The sequence below is a fragment of the Labeo rohita genome, chromosome 20, assembly GCF_022985175.1.
Source record: "Labeo rohita strain BAU-BD-2019 chromosome 20, IGBB_LRoh.1.0, whole genome shotgun sequence".
Lineage (NCBI taxonomy): Eukaryota > Metazoa > Chordata > Actinopteri > Cypriniformes > Cyprinidae > Labeo > Labeo rohita.
The window spans coordinates 23,129,272-23,150,058 of NC_066888.1; the positions used below are offsets into that span (position 1 = coordinate 23,129,272).

Sequence of the window (20,787 nt, forward strand, 5' to 3'; positions counted from 1 at the left end):
AATGGATCATATTTAGAATCTGATATAAAACAAAAGTGAACTTAACAAAAAGTAAACATACCTCTAACTTAGTTAATCCGACCCCATTTTTCAAGTATGGATTAAAATCCATACTCCTAATTAGGGATGCACAATATTATTGGAACGTTACTGAAATCGGCCGATAATGGTTTAAAATGTAAACATCGGCATCGGCCCGATATAAAAAATAATACGGATATGCCTTGTCCATAAGATGAAAAACTCACATGTGCTTGGTCATTCTTAAAGTAAACATTTGCCTCAATGGTAATGAGATTCACTGTTTTGGATCTTTGCATGATCCTAATGTCCCTCTGGTAAGTCCTATTATTTATCTAGGGGGTGCTGGTGTCCTGCTTGTAATCAAATAAAGGTAAAATACACAAATAACATTGTGTATCTGATTAAAGTGAAGATAAGAAAATCTTTCTAGAAATGTACTTCAGGAAGGCAGTTTAGAGCAGTTACACATTTAAAAGAATAAATGCACTGATTTGTTACTCCTACCTTGCCTTTGGAAACAACCTGAAGAAATGCCAAACCCGTTTCGCAGGGTCTGAGATTTGTTTTCTTGTCAAATGATCCATCTATAAAATCTTCCTGGAATTAACATGTCTGCGCAAATCAAAATTAGCAGTAATGTAGTTTGATTACCTTTTCCTTGTTCTCCAGTGTGAATAAGGCTGCATTTTAATGGAGTCATTACATTATTTCATATTGATTTTTGAAGTAAAAGGAAGTAAACACTACTGTGACTTTATAGCATTACATCCACGCCCTCCTTCATAGCCCATCCGAAATGAGCAAGTAGGTTTGACAGAAACAGAAAAATAAAAGGGTACGTTTATTGTCACATTCTGAGTTTTTCGGTCATATATTTGATCTGTTTTCTTGTCTTGTTTTCTATTTTAGTACTCTGAGCAGTTTTCTAGTTTGGTTATTAGGTCACCTTCTCTTTGTTCATTGCCTGTTTAGTTTCCATAGTTACTAATTGATCGAGTACTCAGTTCAGGTGTGACTTGTTTAGTTCTTGTTTGGTTGCTCTATTTAAATTCTCAGTTTCACTCTAGTTGGTGTTCTGGTATGGAACGTCTTTGTTTGATAATAGTGTAGAAGTATTTCTTCTCTGAGCTGCTGTGTTTATGTTGGTGAATTTAATTAAAGTACCTTGAAGTTCTGTCACGCAGTGGTGTGTGGGATGAAGCAAAACGACGAAGACGAATAAGTTTAATCACACTTTAATAATGCCACAACAGGTAATCTCCAGACAGGGCAAGAACACACACTCACATGAGGTAATATACACAATACTGGACAAGGGAAGACAGGACAGACTACACTTTAAATGCTGATGTAAATTATGATAATTAACAAGACACAGGTGAATGGAGGTTAACTAATGATGACCAGACGAGAACAGGAACGACCAAATATGGGCACATGAGGGAGAAAACACAACAAAACAGGTCCATGAGGTGTGACATTTATGTTCAGTTTGGCAGTTCTGTAGCTACATATTTAGGATTATTATGGGGACAAAACATAATTTTTCAGTATGACACATGGTCCAGAGTACAGTAGCATAACAGGATTTTTAGCTGCTAAATTAAATTTTCAGTGGCTTGTTTTATGGAATACACAAAATTAATGTAGCTTTTTATTTATTTTACATTTAATTTATAAAATTATTAGTGGTGTCAAAATTAGCGCGTTAACGAAGGCGATTAATTTTTTCCATTTTAACGCGTAAAAATATTTAACGCAATTAACGCAGGGGCGGGCTAGGTTTGCCCAGCCCACCCACAACTAAAGAATTTAGACGTTTATTTGAGCACATCCTTACTCCCAACTTGTCACATATTGACGATTGGTCAAGATTGGTCATTTTTTGACGCTCAGGGTCCTCCATTGTTTTCAGTTGTTTGTCTTAATTTAATGGTTTGCATGCATTTGTAAAAATAGAAATTATTTTTATATAAATGCATACTTCCATTAGAGCACCTAACCCCACCCCTACCCTATATCTACCCACTTCTGAACAATATAAAACACGCAACAGGCTAATATAAGTACAGTCACAGGTATTTATTGCAAAAACTGACCATAAACAAGCATTACAAACAAGTCCTGTTGCATTCCGAGTCTTAAATGTGTAAATAGTGTAATATAAACTGTTTTGACTGTTTGCATTGAAAAAAATAAAAACCACACCCCAACATATATGCATTAATAGCAATATTATTACCCAATATATAATTCAATCATGACGATAGAATTCCGCTGTATCATATTCAAACCCAAATGAAACTACGAGTATGTATGTTGTTAGTCGTAGTTATGTCGTCAGTTAAACCATGAAGTTACAAAAAACTAAAGCTAAAGACTAAAGCTGCCTTAAAACCACGATTGATCCGCGATTAATTTCAGAACAAAATGTGCGATTAACGTTAATTAGTTGATTTTTAAAAATCAAGTGACACCACTACAAATTTTATTTTAAATATTACACAGTTTGAATGTTTTCCCTGTCGATTTAATATACAGTCTGCCGGCAAACACAAACCAGGAGAATGAAGGCACAAGCATATCTATATTCTATTTTATACAGTATATGCCATGATTTAAGTGTTATTAGTAGGAACATTCAAGTTTTGAAGTGGCAAATTATCCATAAGTAATGTATAAACAATGATTCATACATTCAAAATCTGAATATGAAACTAATTTAAGCATTAGAAAACTGTCTCTACATCATTCGAAGTGATTCAAGGGAGTGGGCAAGTGCCTTAATTAGCTTGAAGCGAAAATCTTAGAAAGAATCATAAATAACACAGTTTTCACCAGGAATTATCTGTCTTTAAAGTCAATGCGATTGTCCTCCCTATTGTGAAGTACATCTGAGTTAAACAGCTTCTCAAATGAGAAAAAAAATGTAGGACTGGACTTGTTTTGTCCATCAGGAATTGATTGGAAATCAAAGTATAAACATGATCTGTTTTTATCTCCAGCCTTTGAGCTAAGTCCACTTTGTTTAGCATTTGAACTGTTTTTCCTCATAGGCAAAAGCCGATTATTAATGAAGGCTGTTTTGTAAATGTACACAAGCAGCAACATGACTTGTACGTGGCAGACAGCCATCAGCATTAGCTTTACAAAGCTCCACCACCCGAGTTGTGTTTTTTAAAAATTATTTTAAGCATAGATAAAAGTCCATACTTATAATCACTGCATTCACAGTATGTTACAAAATAAAGTATCAAGTATCAAATATTATAGCCACATTTTAGAAACAAAAAAAAAATCCCTCCACAAACAGTACCAGAAATTGCAGTGGTGAAACATATTTGAAGAGTCTTTTAATTGTTCACAGGGGCATATGAGCCGTTGGAGCTTTCCGAAGACACAAATGCTGAGGAAGTGTTGGCTTCAGACACGTTGTACACATCTGCAAATAGTTAGAAGCATGTTATTACCAAGCTTAATTTAGCAGACCTTTATCCAAATAATAAATATAACTCATGAATATTAACTACATTCATCAATTAAAAGTTTTTTTGATTTATGTCATCCACTTACTCCTCCGTCGCAACCTCGCCAAGAAAGGTAGTCTAGAAGTGGACGATGGTCCTGCACTGGTGTTCTGCAAGGAGTTATAAATTAATATTTTAGCATTAGGAGTTGATCATTAATTAAAGAGCTCATAACAGTGTGTGCTGTTACAGAATTAAATTTACATTGGTTTGGCTGGAAGTGAGTTGCTGTAGTAACCGCCTTCCTGGTAGTGACTCACGGACCTGCAATCAAAGATCTTCAGTTATCTTATGGAAAATAGTTTGGAGTCTCTTAAATGTCTGCATATTAGACAGAATATTTGACTGTCAATAGATATTTTGTAATATTTGCTTTCGTTCCATTGCCTATTCAATATGCAGCTCCAAATCTAATGAGATCACACTTACGATTTTCGGTTGAACTGTTAAAAAATTACAAACAAAAATGACACATTTTTATATCTTTTGACCATTAGGTTGTGCTGTGCCAAAACCACCCATGTGCCCTCAGGTCATGCTTGGTATAACAAGAACCAAGTTATAGCCTCATGTCCAATTTTGCACAAAGCTTTTGATAAATGTTTGCCAGCACTGTCTAAAGATAATCTGAGCCAATTATGGTGAAAATTGGATAAACCTTCTAGGACAAGTTTGAAAAAGCAGACTTTAAAATTAAAAAAAAAAAAAAAAATCTTGACCCACAGAAATTCAAATTTTGGTATGCATTCGACTCGGCATGATCCAAGTAATTTTGCTTCTAGACATTATGGTTTAAAGGTTATTAGCAGAAATATGAGCACAAATTTGGCCTATTTGGCACTAGTTAGAGACAGAGACTCCAATTTTGCTGAAGTTAATATTGAGACTGTCCTTCTGTGGGCTGCCATAGACTCCCAGAGCAGAAGAAGAAGAAGGAAGAATAATAAACCGATATATACAGTGATGCTGTGAAATGTGTAAATGTATAGTTTAAGAAATATTTAAATAATATGTCTAAAATGCCTGCAATTTAAGTTAAATCCAACATTAAATGTTAAATTGCTTTACTTAAGCTCTTTACAAAGCAAAAGAAGTAAACTCATACCTTGCTGTCTAAAAGCGTCCCGAACACCAAGATAAAGAATCCCTATTAAAGGAAGTGTTACAAATACATGGCATTCATGAAAGACCATAGGCATTTATAATAAATCAATGTACAGCATTAAAGTAGATTGTTAATGTTATAGATATAAAATTGCAATGAAAAAATATAATCTTACTATAAAATTGACATTATAAAGTAGTACCTGCAGCGAATTGAGGAATGCAAACACCACATGAATGCCAAAGTCACGTGACACCATGGTTCCAATTCCAAATCCCCATGTTAGACCAAAGAGAGGAGTCAAAATGGCCACACATCTGGCAATTACCACCAGGGCATGTTTCTCATCTGGTTGAGTTGTAGCACCAACTCCTCTCCTCAACATCTTGTACAGAACCACAATCAAAACCACAAGGTTTATGGCTACAATAGTGAGAGCTGGAATCACAAAAGCCAGCAGGGCCTTTGATTCAAACCAGTTCAACCAGCATGCATTTGTTTTGGAAATATAATTTTTAGATCCAGCTGTTGACGCAACAGTAATGGCCGCTATGAGCAAAGGTGCACCATAACCGACTATGAAGGCAATGACCATCATTTTGGCCTTTGACATCTGAGAAAAGACCATGACTGTACGGTAAAAGAGCAACAGTGCTGAAATTAACATCCAGAAGAAAAGAGCCAGGTAAAAAAAGTGCATGAAGAAAACCACTGGACTGCAGTGTTCTACTGAGTTCGGCTGTTCTTTTTCTGCAATTGCAGCTCCAATGATAAAACAGATATTTGCGATCAGCAGGGACACGGCAATGTTGACTATGGAGACATGTCTCATGTAGGATGTGTCATTTCTTCTTACTGACTTCCATACGATAGCCTCAATGATGAGGCATATTATCAAACTGGCCATGGAAATAGATACGCCAATGTAAGTTATATAGTCTAAGGCCGTGCGATGAACAGGATCAAAGTGAAATGGAGACATTAGGATCGAAAAAGAGGTTGTGTGGCTGCATTCACATGTAATGGTGCCAGTGTTGTTCCGCTTCACTTGACATCCGGTGGAATCCCATGTGTTGAGACTGAAGTTCCAAAAGACACACTCAGGATTTCCCAAAGACTGATTAGTAATGTCAAATGCGAAAGAAATGTTGTTAATTGTTTCATTAACATTAACAACAACCACATCTCCATTGATGCGCACATCTGATTTCCTGCTGTCATTAGCACCATGAGCAGGTAGGACATTGTCAAGAGTTGTGAAGATTATGATGGTTACAGTAGTCTCTTGTGGAATCTGTGGTATCACAATCTCCGTAGTTGAGTTTGGCAGTCTTGATGTTAGAATAAATGAGTTTTTAACTGTGATTCTTTTGAGCTGAATGGATGTTTCAGTAATCTCAAAATCATCTGTGAGACGGGCACTTATATCCTCAATAGCCCTCAGAAGTTTAATGCTGGTGTTGTTTGTGCTCAATATGTTCCATGCGTCAGTGACATTATCTGCTACAATAATATTCACTGTATTTAGGAAATCCTGAAAATGAAATATAAAATTTTATGATGAAAGTTGTCCAATAAAATGTGGAATATACTATAATAAAATATGATCAACAGGTTTAATTATTGAAAATAAAGAGAACGGCTGCTGCAGATACCTTACAGTGAAAATTACTCCATTACAAGTTACAAATCCAACTTGAGGTAAAGATATCACCTTATTAAATTCCTTTTAAAATGTCAAAAGTTAATGTGCATACCTCCATTACTGGTTTATTGATAACAACAGTTTGTGACAAATTAGCAATTTTAGAGAGTATATCCACAATTGCTTGGACGGTAGCAGCAGACTGGGTTACATTATAATCGTTCTGTTGTGTGGCAGAACTGAGGTTAGCCATAAACCCTGGAATCTCCTCCACAAGCAAGGACTAAATTGCAAAGTACAAAAATAACAGAAGGTATTAGAAACATTTCAAATGGACAGATGATTGTTTAATATATACATGATCAATAGATTACCTCAACTTTGCTTGTAAGTTTGTCGATCACTTGAAGTACACAGTTGTCCTTTGTTCGAATCCAAACACGTGATTCACATTTGTAAGTTATGGTGCCTTTCATGCCTATTCCACAGACTCCCGTCCTCGTGTCATTTGTTCTGCCAGCTCCAAGTTCTTCATTTTGACAGACATCATTTGACAAAGGATCTGATTAAAAAAGGAAATTGGATTTAATTCTACAATTTCTCAGAACATTACATTTTGAAAATATCAACATAAAACAAATTCCTATCCATATATCCATTCAATAGTGCTGTCATAACAATCACAATTCATATCTCTTTAAAAATGTTTTTTTATATATATATATATATATATATATATATATATATATACCAAAACGAATTAGGTAGCTGAAATCATCCAATCCAACTGCACAAGAGTTGGATAAAAGCACGCTGATGTTGAAAAGAATGAGAAATTGAAGGCTCACCTGTGATTGTCTTAACTGTGACACTGCTATAGCTGTATTTGAAATTCTGTAGTTGTGGCAGATCTTTGAGACGACATGTAAGGGTTTTCTCTGTACAATTTTCCTTTTGAGTAGTATATTTTAATGTGATACTGTCAGATCCTGATTGGGCAAAAAAGGGGGAAATGTATGAATAAAATAATTAAAACAGTGGATTTAATGGAAGATTTAAATGACAGCAGTCATTTTTTATAAAAAATAACGTATACATTTTTTATGTACAACCTGAAATTAGCACTGTTTCATCCAGGACCCATTCAATATTGTAGCCAACATCAACAGAACATTTCAGTTGGAAACTGCTGCCATCACATGGAAAATAATAGTTCTCTTCACCCACAGTGATACTGGGACGTTTTTTAATAACAATGTTTTGCCACTGCATGTATGGTACATTGCCTTGTATGATGCATGAGTATCGACCTGCATGTGGGCAGAAAAAAAATCAAAAATCAGAAACATCAAAAGAACATAAACACATTATTATTTCATTAAGCAAATCCACTACTTTACATTTAAGGAACATTTATATATTTATGCTTACTATTATGTATTCATTTATTTGCTCTCAAAATCATACTTTGTAAATGTTATTGTACATACTTTGGTTGATTAGTTCATCATCTATGCCATATATGATATCATACACACTCTAAAAAAAGATGGTTCTTTAAAGGAGAAGTCCACTTCCAAAACAAAGATTCACAAATAATGTACTCACCCCCTTATCATCCAAGATGTTCATGTCTTTTTTTCTTCAGTCGTAAAGAAATTATGTTTTTTGAGGAAAACATTTCAGCATTTTTCTCCATATAATGGACTGATACGGTGCCCCAAGTTTGAACGCCCAAAATGCGGTTTAAATGCGGCTTTAAACATTCCCAAATGCGGTTGTAAATGATCCCAGCTGAAAAAGAAGGGTCTTATCTAGCGTAATGATTGGTTATTTTCATAAAAATAATAAAACGCTCATTCTGTCTTACTCTGCCTGAACTGTTTTTTTCCGGTTTATGAAAGTTAGGGTATGTCGAGAAACTCCCATCTCATGTTCTCCCTCAACTTCAAAATCGCCCTATATCGCTGTTTTTTTACCTTTTTGGTTAAGGGTGTTTGATCTTCTTTGTATGTTTGCTTTGCCGCATTTGAAATCGTTTGAAGCAGCATTTAAACTGCATTTTGGAAGTTCAAAATTGGGGCACCATATCAGTCCATTATATGAAGAAAAATGCTGAAATGTTTTCCTCAAAAAACATAATTTCTTTACGACTGAAAAAAGAAAGACATGAACATCTTGGATTACAACGGGGGTGAGTATACATTATATGTGAACCTTTGTTTTGGAAGTGGACTTCTCCTTTGAAGGTTTTTTACACCTAGTAACAGTTCTATTTAGGACAATATCAGCCAGAAAGAAAAAGATTCAAGTTCTATCCCCACCTCTTTTTTTTTTTTTTTTTAATCTCTAACTATTTTAAAAGTATCTTAAAGGAAAATTACAGGTTCACTGCCACTTAACTCATCAATTTTCAAAATATCATCTTCTTAAAATTCTCACTTGTAGAGGTCAATGGTTTATGGCATATGCCATCTAGCCAAAAAGTGTTCCTATGTTATAAAAGATCATTTTAGTGATGCTTTGTAACTGTGTTTTTTTTTTTTAATGCATTTTCTGTACCATATACTGTAAGGTTTGTCTCTGAAGTATATTTTTTCTGGGTTTGTGACATATGTTGTAATTATTTTGTAGTCATTTACATTTATATATTTGTTATTGTAATTTAGCTCTTTCTTTAATTTCATAAGTTGTTTCTGTTTTCTATATCAATTAGGTGGAGGCTCTAAATAAGCCCTTTGGGTTTGCCTCTCCCTGCACAGTATATGGATTGTACTTTTTTGTTTTGTTTTTACTGCACTGATTTTATTTTTGTGCATACTAAACTAAACTAAACTAAACTAAAGTATAAAATCCACCTCATCTATCAGACTACACCAGAGGTCTCAAACTCAATTCCTGGAGGGCCACAGCTCTGCAGAGTTTAGCTCCAGCCAGCTCCAACTCACACCTGCTTGGCAGGTCTTCAGGATTACTAGATAATCCTGAAGACCTTAATTAGCTGGATCAGGTGTGTTTGATTAGGGTTGGAGCTAAACTGTGCAAAGCTGTGGCCCTCCAGGAACTGAGTTTGAGACCAGTGGACTACACAGTCTGAACAGTCTTGTTTTCAACAGGTAAGTCATTTGTAACTGGTTTCTATAAATTTTAACTATTTCTCTTTTTAGTTTAGTTTTTTTTAAGAACATGTAGGTGTGACAAACTCTGTTCAGCTAAAGGGCAAGGTCTAATGCTATTTCATGCATTCTGACTTATTTACACTGCTAAAGAGTTGGATTTTCATGATAAACATTAACAAAATCTCAGAAAAAGATTTGGATGTATGACTGAGTATTTCTGTGCCAAAAACACTCCTTCATGGTTTAGGTATGTGTATGACGTCATAAAGGGTGGAATTCCTTGTATGAGCAAGAGCAAGAGCACGCCATCAATGTTCTCCATTCGGGTTACAGAAGTTGTCGACAGCGCTGCGCAGGACTTGCTCAAGAAGGATTTTACATAGTATTTAAATTTTTCTGAAACCGTAATAGAGGCGATAAGATATGACAAGACCAGTATTGATACAAGCCACAGAACCCTAATTTGGTACTGTTTAGAACCATTTTTCCTAAGAGTGCATTATTACCATATGCTTTATCAGTACTGACACACTAAAATAAACACTTGTAAGATATCATAGACAAGTCAAAAATACATATCATGTCACTCACCACTATCAGCTTCACTAGCGTTTTTCACAGTGAGAGTTCTGTTGTCATTTGAAAGTGAGTATCTTGTGTTATATAGTGCAGGATCTTTGTCACCCACTTTCCATTTTATTGGTCCACTTGCAAAGTCTGTCTGTTTACAGTTCAGCTCCACCTTTTGCAGAGGATATAACTGATCTGTTCTGAAGACAGTTTGATCTGTAAATAAAAACCACACATCACTCAACAGTGAAAAAACAGTAAATTCAATTGAACTTAGAAATGTGAAGGGTTGTAGATTCGGCACTGACGCTTACCACTTCGAACAAAGGCATCTTCAGCTAAAATTATTCCTTGTGTTATCAGAGAGTCAGAAATCTGTGTGTTTGCTGCTCCAAAATCAAGGCTGTTGGATATTGCACTTATCGTGTAGTCTGCTATAACACTACCAGGCCTATGGAGCGAAGCAAAAACCACACCAATGTGAAAGACCTGTATTAACATTGCATTTGTTTGAAAATGCATGACTAAATGGGAAAGTTTTGCAAAAGAAAGTTGTAAATCATACCTGAAGCCAGTGACTTTTACAGAACCAACCTTGTAGCCATTACTTAGCTTATCAGAATAACTTTTGTCAATCTGTAAAAAGCAAATGTATGCTTGAAAAATGTATAGAATATTCATTTGTATCTGTAGTATTCAAAGAATATAGTCTAAAATCAACAAATGACACAAATAATATATTTCTTTAAAATATGAAACATGTATTACTCACTGCTGACTCAAGTTTTCTAGATAAATCTGTGTAAGTCTTGCTAGTAGAGTCAGTAAGACTGATGTCAAAAGTCTTATTTATTGTCAATGACATTCTAATAACTGAAAATGAACAGTACATTTATGTGTATTAAAACAACAGTTTTAGGCAACAATCCTCAATACTAATACCTTGTTTCTGGGGGTATGCTTACCTGTCGTTGCTTCTGAGGCTGTTGAATATTAAAAAGAAAAATTGTTTTAGTTTAATGATCAATTCTCAGTATTATCTATTTGCTATTAGCATGCATATTACTAGCATATTGGCTATTTAATAGCACTTATAAATCACATATTAACGCTTTGTTTTGCATGATCATATTTTAGATCCCTTAATCTTTCTCTGTCTAAGATATTTTCATTGAGATTCAAATAACTGTAAAAGTAGTCTACATTTATGTATATTATAACAACAGGTTTAAGCCACAATTCTCAATACTAATGCTACCTAGTTGCTGGGGGTAGACAAAATGAGGTTAGGCAAGGAGGAACCAATAATCCTCTCAGCAGTCCTGACTGTCTATTGCAGGGTGCTCAACTCGACTTTCCTGCAGAGTTCAGCTCCAACCCTGACCAAACACACCTAAACCAGCTAATTAGGATCTCAAGGAGCACTTGATAATTACAGACAGGTATGTTTGATTAGGGTTGGAACTAAACTCTGCAGGAAAGTCGATCTCCAGGAACAGGGTTGGGCACCCCTGGTCTATTGCAACCCCCCCACCCCCAAACCTCAGTTATTACTGCCATGCTTCGCATACCCCTTTTTGTGCCTGTGCTTCTGAATGTAATACTAAGACCAATGGGCCTCATTTATGAAACACGAGCAGAGCGAATTTTTTTGTAAATCATTCGTAAAGCCTTTATGACGTAAACTTTTGAATTCATGAAAATGTTCGTTTTTTCAAAAAGCTGGTATGAAATAAATGTAGCCTACACCTGCTCCCTACTACGTGTAAATGGTGCGTAAAACATTCTGTGTTCTTTTTGGCAAACTGATGACACTGAATTTTGATGCACTGCATAATAATTACAAGTTAATTTGCCCTTGCCCTCTTTTTGATTTTTTTTTTTAGTTGATAACTAAAACACAGTGCTCGGCACTGTCACTATTTACCCCACCGTAAATAGAGGAGGGGCGGAACAAATACCGACCAACCATCCTACTTGTACAACGATGGCCTACAACAATGGAGAAGTCAATATTACTGGCTACTGGCTTTTTTAGATTTAGTAAAATTCTTAAATATGAAATACTAGTAATACGTTCCCGCCATGGATATTCCAAATCATAGCAGCTAAAGCATCTCAGCTGGAAAAACGCTGTGCCACCAAACGTTTTCAAGCACCACCAGCTGGTCGTTCTAAGAAGAGCGCCTTCTTTTTCAGCTGGCTATAAGCTCTTTGGTGGACACATGTTATTAAATATTTATTGTTAGGCATATGGCCTATTAGTCTTTTTTGCATTTATGCAATATACTGGAGCCAAACCTGGGCAAGTAGACCAGGATATTCCACTGCGCTTCTGGACAATTTGCGTAGCTGTAATTAATAGGCGAGGATTGTGCGAATTATAAATGAGTGTGCATGTGTGCCCCACTACGAATGATTGGAATTCATTAACATACACGTTTAACTATCAAAACGGACATTTACTAAGCGTTTGTGAATCTGGAGCAGTTTTCAGGAAGTTTCATGAATGAGGCCCATTGTGCGGTAATTTAGACACCAAATATTTTTTGCAATATTTTAAATTTAGTTTAACTGTACTTAACTGTCTGTGCTGATGTTGTCGCTAAGACTGTTGAATATTACAGTAAAAAAAATAATAAAAAAAATAGTAAAACCAAAAAATAAAATTCATTTTTTAATGAATGAAACCAAACGTAAGTTAGAAAACAAAGGGTTTATGGATCTATATTTTTTCCCTAAACATGTAAAGCAATAAATTAATTTTATTTATTTCATGAATCAATTTATTTTTAGAGGCCAAAAATCTAAATAAACTAATTTAACTCTCTATCAAAATACAGATTGTTACTGTCTGTTAACATCACCACCCTCAACACAAGAGTTAAACAAAAGTTCTCTATACTAAAGCTAATCTTCACCATCTCATGATTCATCTCAGATTTTGTTTTACTGGACATACCTGGTGCTGTCATAGTTGTTATTGATGGTTTTGTTGATGGTGCTGGTGTTGATAGCGTAGATGTCGACTGTGTTGAATTTGTTAGTGTTGATGGCGTAGATGTTGATTGTGTTGAATTTGTTGGTGTTGATGGCATAGATGTCGACTGTGTTGAATTTGTTGGTGTTGATGGCGTAGATGTTGATTGTGTTGAATTTGCTGCTGTTGATGGCGTAGATGTCGACCGTGTTGAATTTGTTGGTGTTGATGGCGTAGATGCTGATTGTGTTGAATTTGCTGCTGTTGATGGCGTAGATGTCAACTGTGTTGAATTGGTTGGTGTTGATGGTGTAGATGTTGATTGTGTTGAATTTGATGATGAAGGTGATTCTGTTGATGGTGATGTTAGTGGTGTTACTGTTGGAAAAATTGACATGACTTGGTTTCAAAATACTGACAAATCAGCATTAGTGATGCTTATATATATGATGCTCTAAGAAATCTCTTAAGACAGTAACACAAAATTCTGAAAATAGAATCTACCATTGTCATTGATGCTGACTTCAAAACATAGACGAGATTTCCACATTTTTTATTGAAACACTTCACCTTTAAAGTTGTCCAAATGAGGTTCTTAGCAATATGCATTTACTAATCAAAAATTAAGTTTTGATTTATTTACGGTAGGAAATGTACAAAACATTTTCATGGAACATGCTCTTTAATTAATATCCTAATGATTTTTGGCATAAATAAAACAATAATTTTGACCCATACAGTGTATTTTTGGCTAATGCTGCAAACATACCCATGCTACTTATGACTGGTTTTGTGGTCCAGGGTCACATTTGTAGTTTACACAGAGATGATAACAGTATCATTTTTAAAAGCTTACACTTTAAACCCCTTTTCAAAGCTCTCAAAACTCTGTTGCTGTGTAAATGAATGACTAAAACGCATAAAAAATTTGGTTACCAACATTCTTCAAAATATCTTCCTTTATGTTCCACATAAGACAGAAAGTCATACAGGTTTGGAATGACATGAGGGTGAGTAAATGATGACTGTTGTTGAATTTTTGGGTGAACTATCCATTTATGTTAGATGTTTTTACATACCTGTTGGTGGTTGCGCACATGTTGTGTTATCACCTGGAAAAAGGATTAGAGTAGATCACAGTTAAAAAATATCTGTATTTTATTTGATTACATACAGAAAATGTAAAAAATTATTTTACTTGTTATCTCGTTGACTGTTCGACAGAACTGTCTGTCTCTTGGAATATCGTTGATGCAGCTGCATGTGTTGTTAGTGTTGTTGTCACAGCTCCCATATTCTTTGCATTTATCACACGGCCAGAAATACTTGTTCTCACATACGCACTTGTATCCACTGTCATTGAAATTGCACACTAAGAAAGGATACAATGCAAATGTAAGCTCATATTTAACAGATCAGCATTACTTTGTGTTCAGAAGTTCATGTGAAATTCTTCACCTGTCGTGATGTCCACATCTAAAACTACCACCTCATTAAATTGCAGTGGAAAGGTGATGATCTGCAGATATCGCCTAATATCATCAATCAAAGCGATGCTTGATGATTCCAACTCAATTTCAAACAAGAAGTCTGTGAAGGGCAGTTCTGTGACAGAATCAACACTTATGATCATTGTAAGCACAGTGTTTTCATTGTATTTGTCATTGCAATGCACTTCTATCACAACATAAATTTTTATATAATGAATTATATTTTATACAATAATGTGTAAATACATCAAAATGATCAGGCCAGGTATTAGGTAAACATTGTTTGTTAGCAATTGGCAGTTTCTATGGGGGTAATACAAAAATTGTTTATGTTTAAATTATATGGTGACTTAATTTTTATGAATAAAATGCATGTTTAAAAATACGTAGAAGGCTGGTAAATATGATATAGATTTTCACTGTAAATATGAAAATTTATGCAAATAAATATATGCAAAAAAAAATATATATATATATGTACACTATAAGCTAACATTTTTTATTCATAAACATTATTTTTCTTTTAACACTACAAACACTTTTTACATGTTTTTTGAGTGCCTTTGCAGTTGGTTTATTTGGTTATTCTTACCGTTCTTCAGCACACACGTCTCTCCATTACTGGGAATACCATTAATACATCCACATGAGCCAAAACTGATGTCGCCACAGGCCTCATATGTCTTGCAGTTGTTGTATGACCATGCATAACCATTTTCACATACGCACTGATATTTGGCTACATTTGATTGGCACACTAATGTAAATACACAACACAACTGGTTAACAATAGAATGTTTCCACAACATTAAAGATGACAATTAAGTAGTTAGAATGACGCAACTGGCTTTTAAATACCTGTTAAACAGGCTCACCTGTTGTAATGTTTGCTGCAGTAATTTCAGTTCTGTTGTCCATTTGAAAAGGAAACATGATAAAGGGCAATGATGTTGTGATCTGTTCAATCACCACAGGTTGGGATACATTCATTTCCACAACCACAAAGTATTCCAATAGCTCTATACATACAGGAAAATTAAAGTGAAAATTAGAGCCTATACTCTTATAGTCAAGTACAACACAAAACCCTTGACAGACAAAATCCCTCCCCCAAAAATGTCAAAGTATATTAAGTTGATGTATTTTTTTTATATGAATAAAGTGTATGAGTAGAGGACAAACTGTTACCTGTGCTTCTTGGTCTTCTATGATGCAGTTGCCCATCTTTGTAGCTAAACTGGAATAAAATAACACAAATGCACATTTATTTTACATATACAGTAAAACATTATCACGTTAGTTAGCCATGTGGCCATAGTTTTATATAGGGCTGGGCGATACGGCCAAAAAGTTATGATGATATATTTTTCATATCAGTCGATATCGATAATTAGCAAGGTAAATGTCAATTTTTATTTATTTCAAGTTTAAAGACAGATTTTTGCTACAATGTGAAAGTTGTAAAAACCAGACGGTTAAAAGTGGGTTTAAAATATTCTTTATGTTCAGAACATGACAAACACTTGTTTTTTTTAATTCTTCACACTATATTTTCACAATATCTTAGTTTTGCATGTTTTAATGAGTAATATTGTTTTAAATTAAGAAACATGTTTGTGTTACCTGATAAAATTAATAATAATAAAAATAATAATATAAAAAAAATGTGTCTCTTAGAAATACACATTTGATAGTAGCTTGAGTTCGGATGCAGTTGTAGATTTATGTTCATTATCAAAATCAGTAATATCTGTAAAAACTGTAGCAACCGCATTTTTATATGGTGAAATTTAATTATTCTGACTGTATGAGCTCTTTTTTTGTTTTGTTTTTTTAATTAACCATTGTTCTTCCATAGTATCATCCATAGATCATGATAATAACAGTTAAAAAAACAAATAGCACCTTAGTAGCATGGTAAAAATGTAATATGGTTCCTAGGTATTTGTATGAAAAACAGTAGTCTAAATACATTTAGTATAAATGCATAAACGCTATAGCTTAATCACAAAAAATACTGTAAATATATTCTATTACTCCTCCTTCAAAACATTTAATACGTCTACATTAATAATATAATAAAATTCAACACAAATATACCCACATTTCTGACACAATACCACTGTGCAGTTAGGGCTACTACAGTCAATCTACTAAATGATGGCGATTTGTAGATTAAAAAGCCTTCTGATTGTATCGTTGCGCACAGTGTTTCTTCTGTTTGTTAGTGCTGTTTCATCTGGCTTTAAACCGAGTCATTTGTGTTCATCACTGAATTCAAGTGCTTCACACTGGCGCTGTTTAGTTGCCGGGACTTACCGGGCTACCGGGCGAGTGAACGCATCTACTCTTAGTAAGTTCGCGCCTTGCCGCTGTTTAAATGTTTAAACTTTGATCCGAGCGGACAAGCGGTCCGAGTGGCGCGCTTTGACTAGCACTCTTTTGTTCCGCCTTTGCCGCATAAACATTATATCGAACATTTATCGAACTCTTTTTATCGAGGAAATTCATACTGCGTGATTATGAATCGATTTATCGCCCTTCCCTAGTTACATACTATTAATTTTATGTTTTATTGCTACAATCGTACAAAACATTTTATTCATATCTTATTGACAGTTCTGAAAATGACATAAATCTGCGGTTTGTCATATTATATGAATTGCATCAACTCCTGTATTTGTTCCTACCTGTAACTCGATACCTGTTTCTGGGAAATCAAGTGTTTCCACAACACATTTTTGAGTTAGCAGGACAGCCATGATGATTCCTATGAAGCACTTTAATATTTGTCCTGTATCTTAGGAATTGAGAAATGAAACATTAGGGAAAAAACACCCATAGTAAGAAAACAAAACATTCTTTAGCATTTAGTCCAGAAATTAAAGGTAGCGAGAAAATACAGTGCTGTATTACTTCTTTTACAATTAGCATTTTAAGTTTTAGCATATTTAAGTTTCATGTTTTGGTGCATGACAGGTTTTAGTATTAAATGAAACATTTCCTTATTTGAAATAAATACATCAGATAAATACATAATGTCTTCACTAACCTTGATTAGTGCTGGTGCTTAGAATAATTACACATGGTTCACTAATTAGTAGATTTCACTTTTGAAACTTAAGTACTATAAAAAAATCAAGCATTTTTGTACTTCTACTGAAGTAAACCTGAAAAGGATCACTTATATTTTTACTTTTCCATCACTGGTATTCAGACAAACTTCTTTATACAATGTTTAAAGGGACAGTTCAACCAAAAATGAAAATGGTGTCATCATTTACTCACCCTCAAACCATTAAAACTGTATGATATTTTTTCTTCTGCTGAACACAAAAGATTTCAGTTGATGGTTCCCTCTGACTTCCATTGTACTTTATTTCTATTATGGAAGTCAGTGAGTTACCCACATCCTTCAAAACATCTTTTTGGTTCAGCAGAAATTTATACAGGTTTGAAACAGTTTTAGGATGAGTAAATGGTGTCAGACGTTACATTTTTTGGGTGAGCTATCCATGAAAGTTGATGTTTTGACAGTTAACCTGAAGGACAACAGATGTAAACAAAGCCAGACAGATAATAAGTTTATTTGTAGTTTATTTTACCTTGATCAGCCATGTTTCTCACTTATGTAAGTCAAAATCACCTCAGTCTATTTCTTCAGAACAAAAGGCAATTATATGGCTCACCCAGACACCTTACGACTGTAAAATTATAAATAAATAAATAAATAAATAAATAAATAAAAAGTAATTCTGAATGACACATTTCAATCTCAAGGTAAGAATTTCTTTCTATAAACATACTTCAAAAAGGCAGTTTACAGCAGTTACACATTTGAAAGAATAAACACTCTTACCTTGCCTTTGGAAACAACCATGAAATGATGCTGAGCTTTAGGGTCTGAGATTTTGTTCTGTTGTCATATGATCCACCTATAATATTTTACTGGAATGTGTCCTTATGCAGGTCACCAATTGTGTGCGTGGATCACCTGCTAGACAAGTTTGATTCCCTCTGTTATGTTGTCTTGTGTGAACAAACAAGAGGGCTGAATTTTAACAGTACCACTCTGGGTTACATTACCAATCACATATTATTACATTTTTTTTTATTATTATTTAAATGGCTGATAATGAAGATTTAATGTCTAAAGTAATCTTACTGTTATACTTTTGTATATAAAAACTATTTATTGACTATTTTTATGGGCAGAGTACAACAGCATGTTATTACTGTAACTGCACACACCTAACAGCTTTTGTTTAAAACCTGAATGGGAGCATTTAAGATTTGTTACCCATGATTCCTTAGATTACTGGAAGCTCTACTACTATTATTAATTACCTACTATTTATATCCATCACACACACACACACACACTATGTTATTTTATATATCGAAGGTTAGCAAATTACTATCAACAGACCATGAATAACCCTGAAAGCTTGTATGAGCAGCAATATTACTGTATTAATTCATGTAAGTCTATATTATATAATATACTTATGTTCCATCATTAACTGGACCACTGATGGAAATTTCAAAGTACTTTCTATCATTTTAACACATGAAGAGCAGACCACAAGAGCACAGCATCTATTGTCTTTTTCATACAGTGAAATGTTAAGAAAATAAAAAATAATCTGGAGAAACACAACACAACACAGATATTCTTGTGACACCAGACACTTAAAATACACTGTGTGCAGAATTATTAGGCATGTTGATATTCTGGTCATATTTTTTTTCCAAACACATTTTACCAATTCCAAACCACATCAGTCTTAATAACTACTGTTAATTTTGTGTTTAATCATTTATATGTGATATATAATTGTCCGTGAAGGCTGGAAGTGAAAAACTCCTTATATTCAGGTGTGCAGAATTATTAGGCATGTTTTCGTTTACAGCTAAAATGAGCCAAAAAAGAGATTTAACCCAGACTGAAAAGTCCAAATTATTAAATGCCCATGAGAAGAATGCAATACTAATGCATTACAAGAATTTGCAAAGTTAAGGCTTGACCATTGGACAGTGAAATGCTTGTTGAGTCTGCATGGTCAGAAAAAACAGGTGGAGAAGAAAAGATGCATGTTAACTGCAAAAGAATTAGGAATTAAGGTGAAGAATTAGGTGTGACACCATCAGGAACCGTTTCCAGTTCTCCAGCGCCACCATTTTCCAGAACTGCAACCTACCTGGAGTCTTCAGAAGTACAATGTGTCAGGTTCTCAGAGACTTTGCTTGGTAAAAAATCCTAAAAAATGCCCCTGACTTAATAAGAATAACAAGCTGACGTGTTGTGAAATACATGAAGACAGTTTTTTATATGCTTTAGAGACAGATAAGTTGAGAGTGACTCTTGAAGGACAAGCATCACATCCTCTTGTACCTCTGATTCAAGAATTTATCTTCTAAAATCTGGCAGTAAGTTTTGGGAGTTCATTTTAGTCCATCTCTGCAAGTCAGACTTTTCAGGATAAGAGACTAAACATGAACTCCCAAAACTTACTGCCAGATTTTGGAAGATAAATTCTTGAATCAGAGGCACAAGAGGATGTGATGCTTGTCCTTCAAGAGTCACTCTCAACTTATCTGTCTCTAAAGCATATAAAAAAACTGTCTTCATGTATTTCACAACACGTCAGCTTGTTATTCTTATTAAGTAAGGGGCATTTTTTAGGATTTTTACCAAGCAAAGTCTCTGAGAACCTGACACATTGCACTTCTGAAGACTCCAGGTAGGTTGCAGTTCTGGAAAATGGTGGCGCTGGAGACTAAACGGTTCCTGATGGTGTCACACCTAATTCTTCACCTTAATTCCTAATTCTTTTGCAGTTAACATGCATCTTTTCTTCTCCACCTGTTTTTTCTGACCATGCAGACTCAACAAGCATTTCTCTGTCCAATGGTCAAGCCTTAACTTTGCAAATTCTTGTAATGCATTAGTACTGCATTCTTCTCATGGGCATTTAATAATTTGGACTTTTCAGTCTGGGTTAAATCTCTTTTTTGGCTCATTTTAGCTGTAAACGAAAACATGCCTAATAATCCTGCACACCTGAATATAAGGAGTTTTTCACTTCCAGCCTTCACGGACAATTATACATCACATATAAATGATTAAATACAAAATTAACAGTAGTTACTAAGACTGATGTGGTTTGGAATTGGTAAAATGTGTTTGGAAAAAAAAATATGACCAGAATATCAACATGCCTAATAATTCTGCACACAGTGTAAAGCATTGACAGCACAACCTTATTATTTGAAATTAATTGTGTCAGTTATTTTGTGTAGCAGTTCTCTTTAAAGTGGCACCCA

At 34.5% G+C, this 20,787-nt stretch overlaps 1 protein-coding gene across 1 annotated transcript in view; it reads right to left on the bottom strand.

Annotated features, from left to right (window-relative positions):
* Positions 1 to 1,273: 1,273 nt before the first annotated feature.
* LOC127183204 (adhesion G protein-coupled receptor F5-like) overlaps positions 1,274 to 20,787 on the bottom strand; it is a 35,063-nt gene continuing 15,549 nt past the window's right edge. The window contains exons 19-28 of the mRNA XM_051139109.1: positions 10,012 to 10,162; positions 7,414 to 7,611; positions 7,150 to 7,290; positions 6,676 to 6,863; positions 6,414 to 6,584; positions 4,859 to 6,190; positions 4,657 to 4,698; positions 3,756 to 3,815; positions 3,598 to 3,661; positions 1,274 to 3,466 (exon numbers count right to left, since the gene is read on the bottom strand). Of these exons, the coding sequence (XP_050995066.1) occupies positions 3,378 to 3,466; positions 3,598 to 3,661; positions 3,756 to 3,815; positions 4,657 to 4,698; positions 4,859 to 6,190; positions 6,414 to 6,584; positions 6,676 to 6,863; positions 7,150 to 7,290; positions 7,414 to 7,611; positions 10,012 to 10,162 (2,436 nt within the window). The 3' untranslated portion in view covers positions 1,274 to 3,377. The remainder of the gene's footprint in view (positions 3,467 to 3,597; positions 3,662 to 3,755; positions 3,816 to 4,656; positions 4,699 to 4,858; positions 6,191 to 6,413; positions 6,585 to 6,675; positions 6,864 to 7,149; positions 7,291 to 7,413; positions 7,612 to 10,011; positions 10,163 to 20,787) is intronic.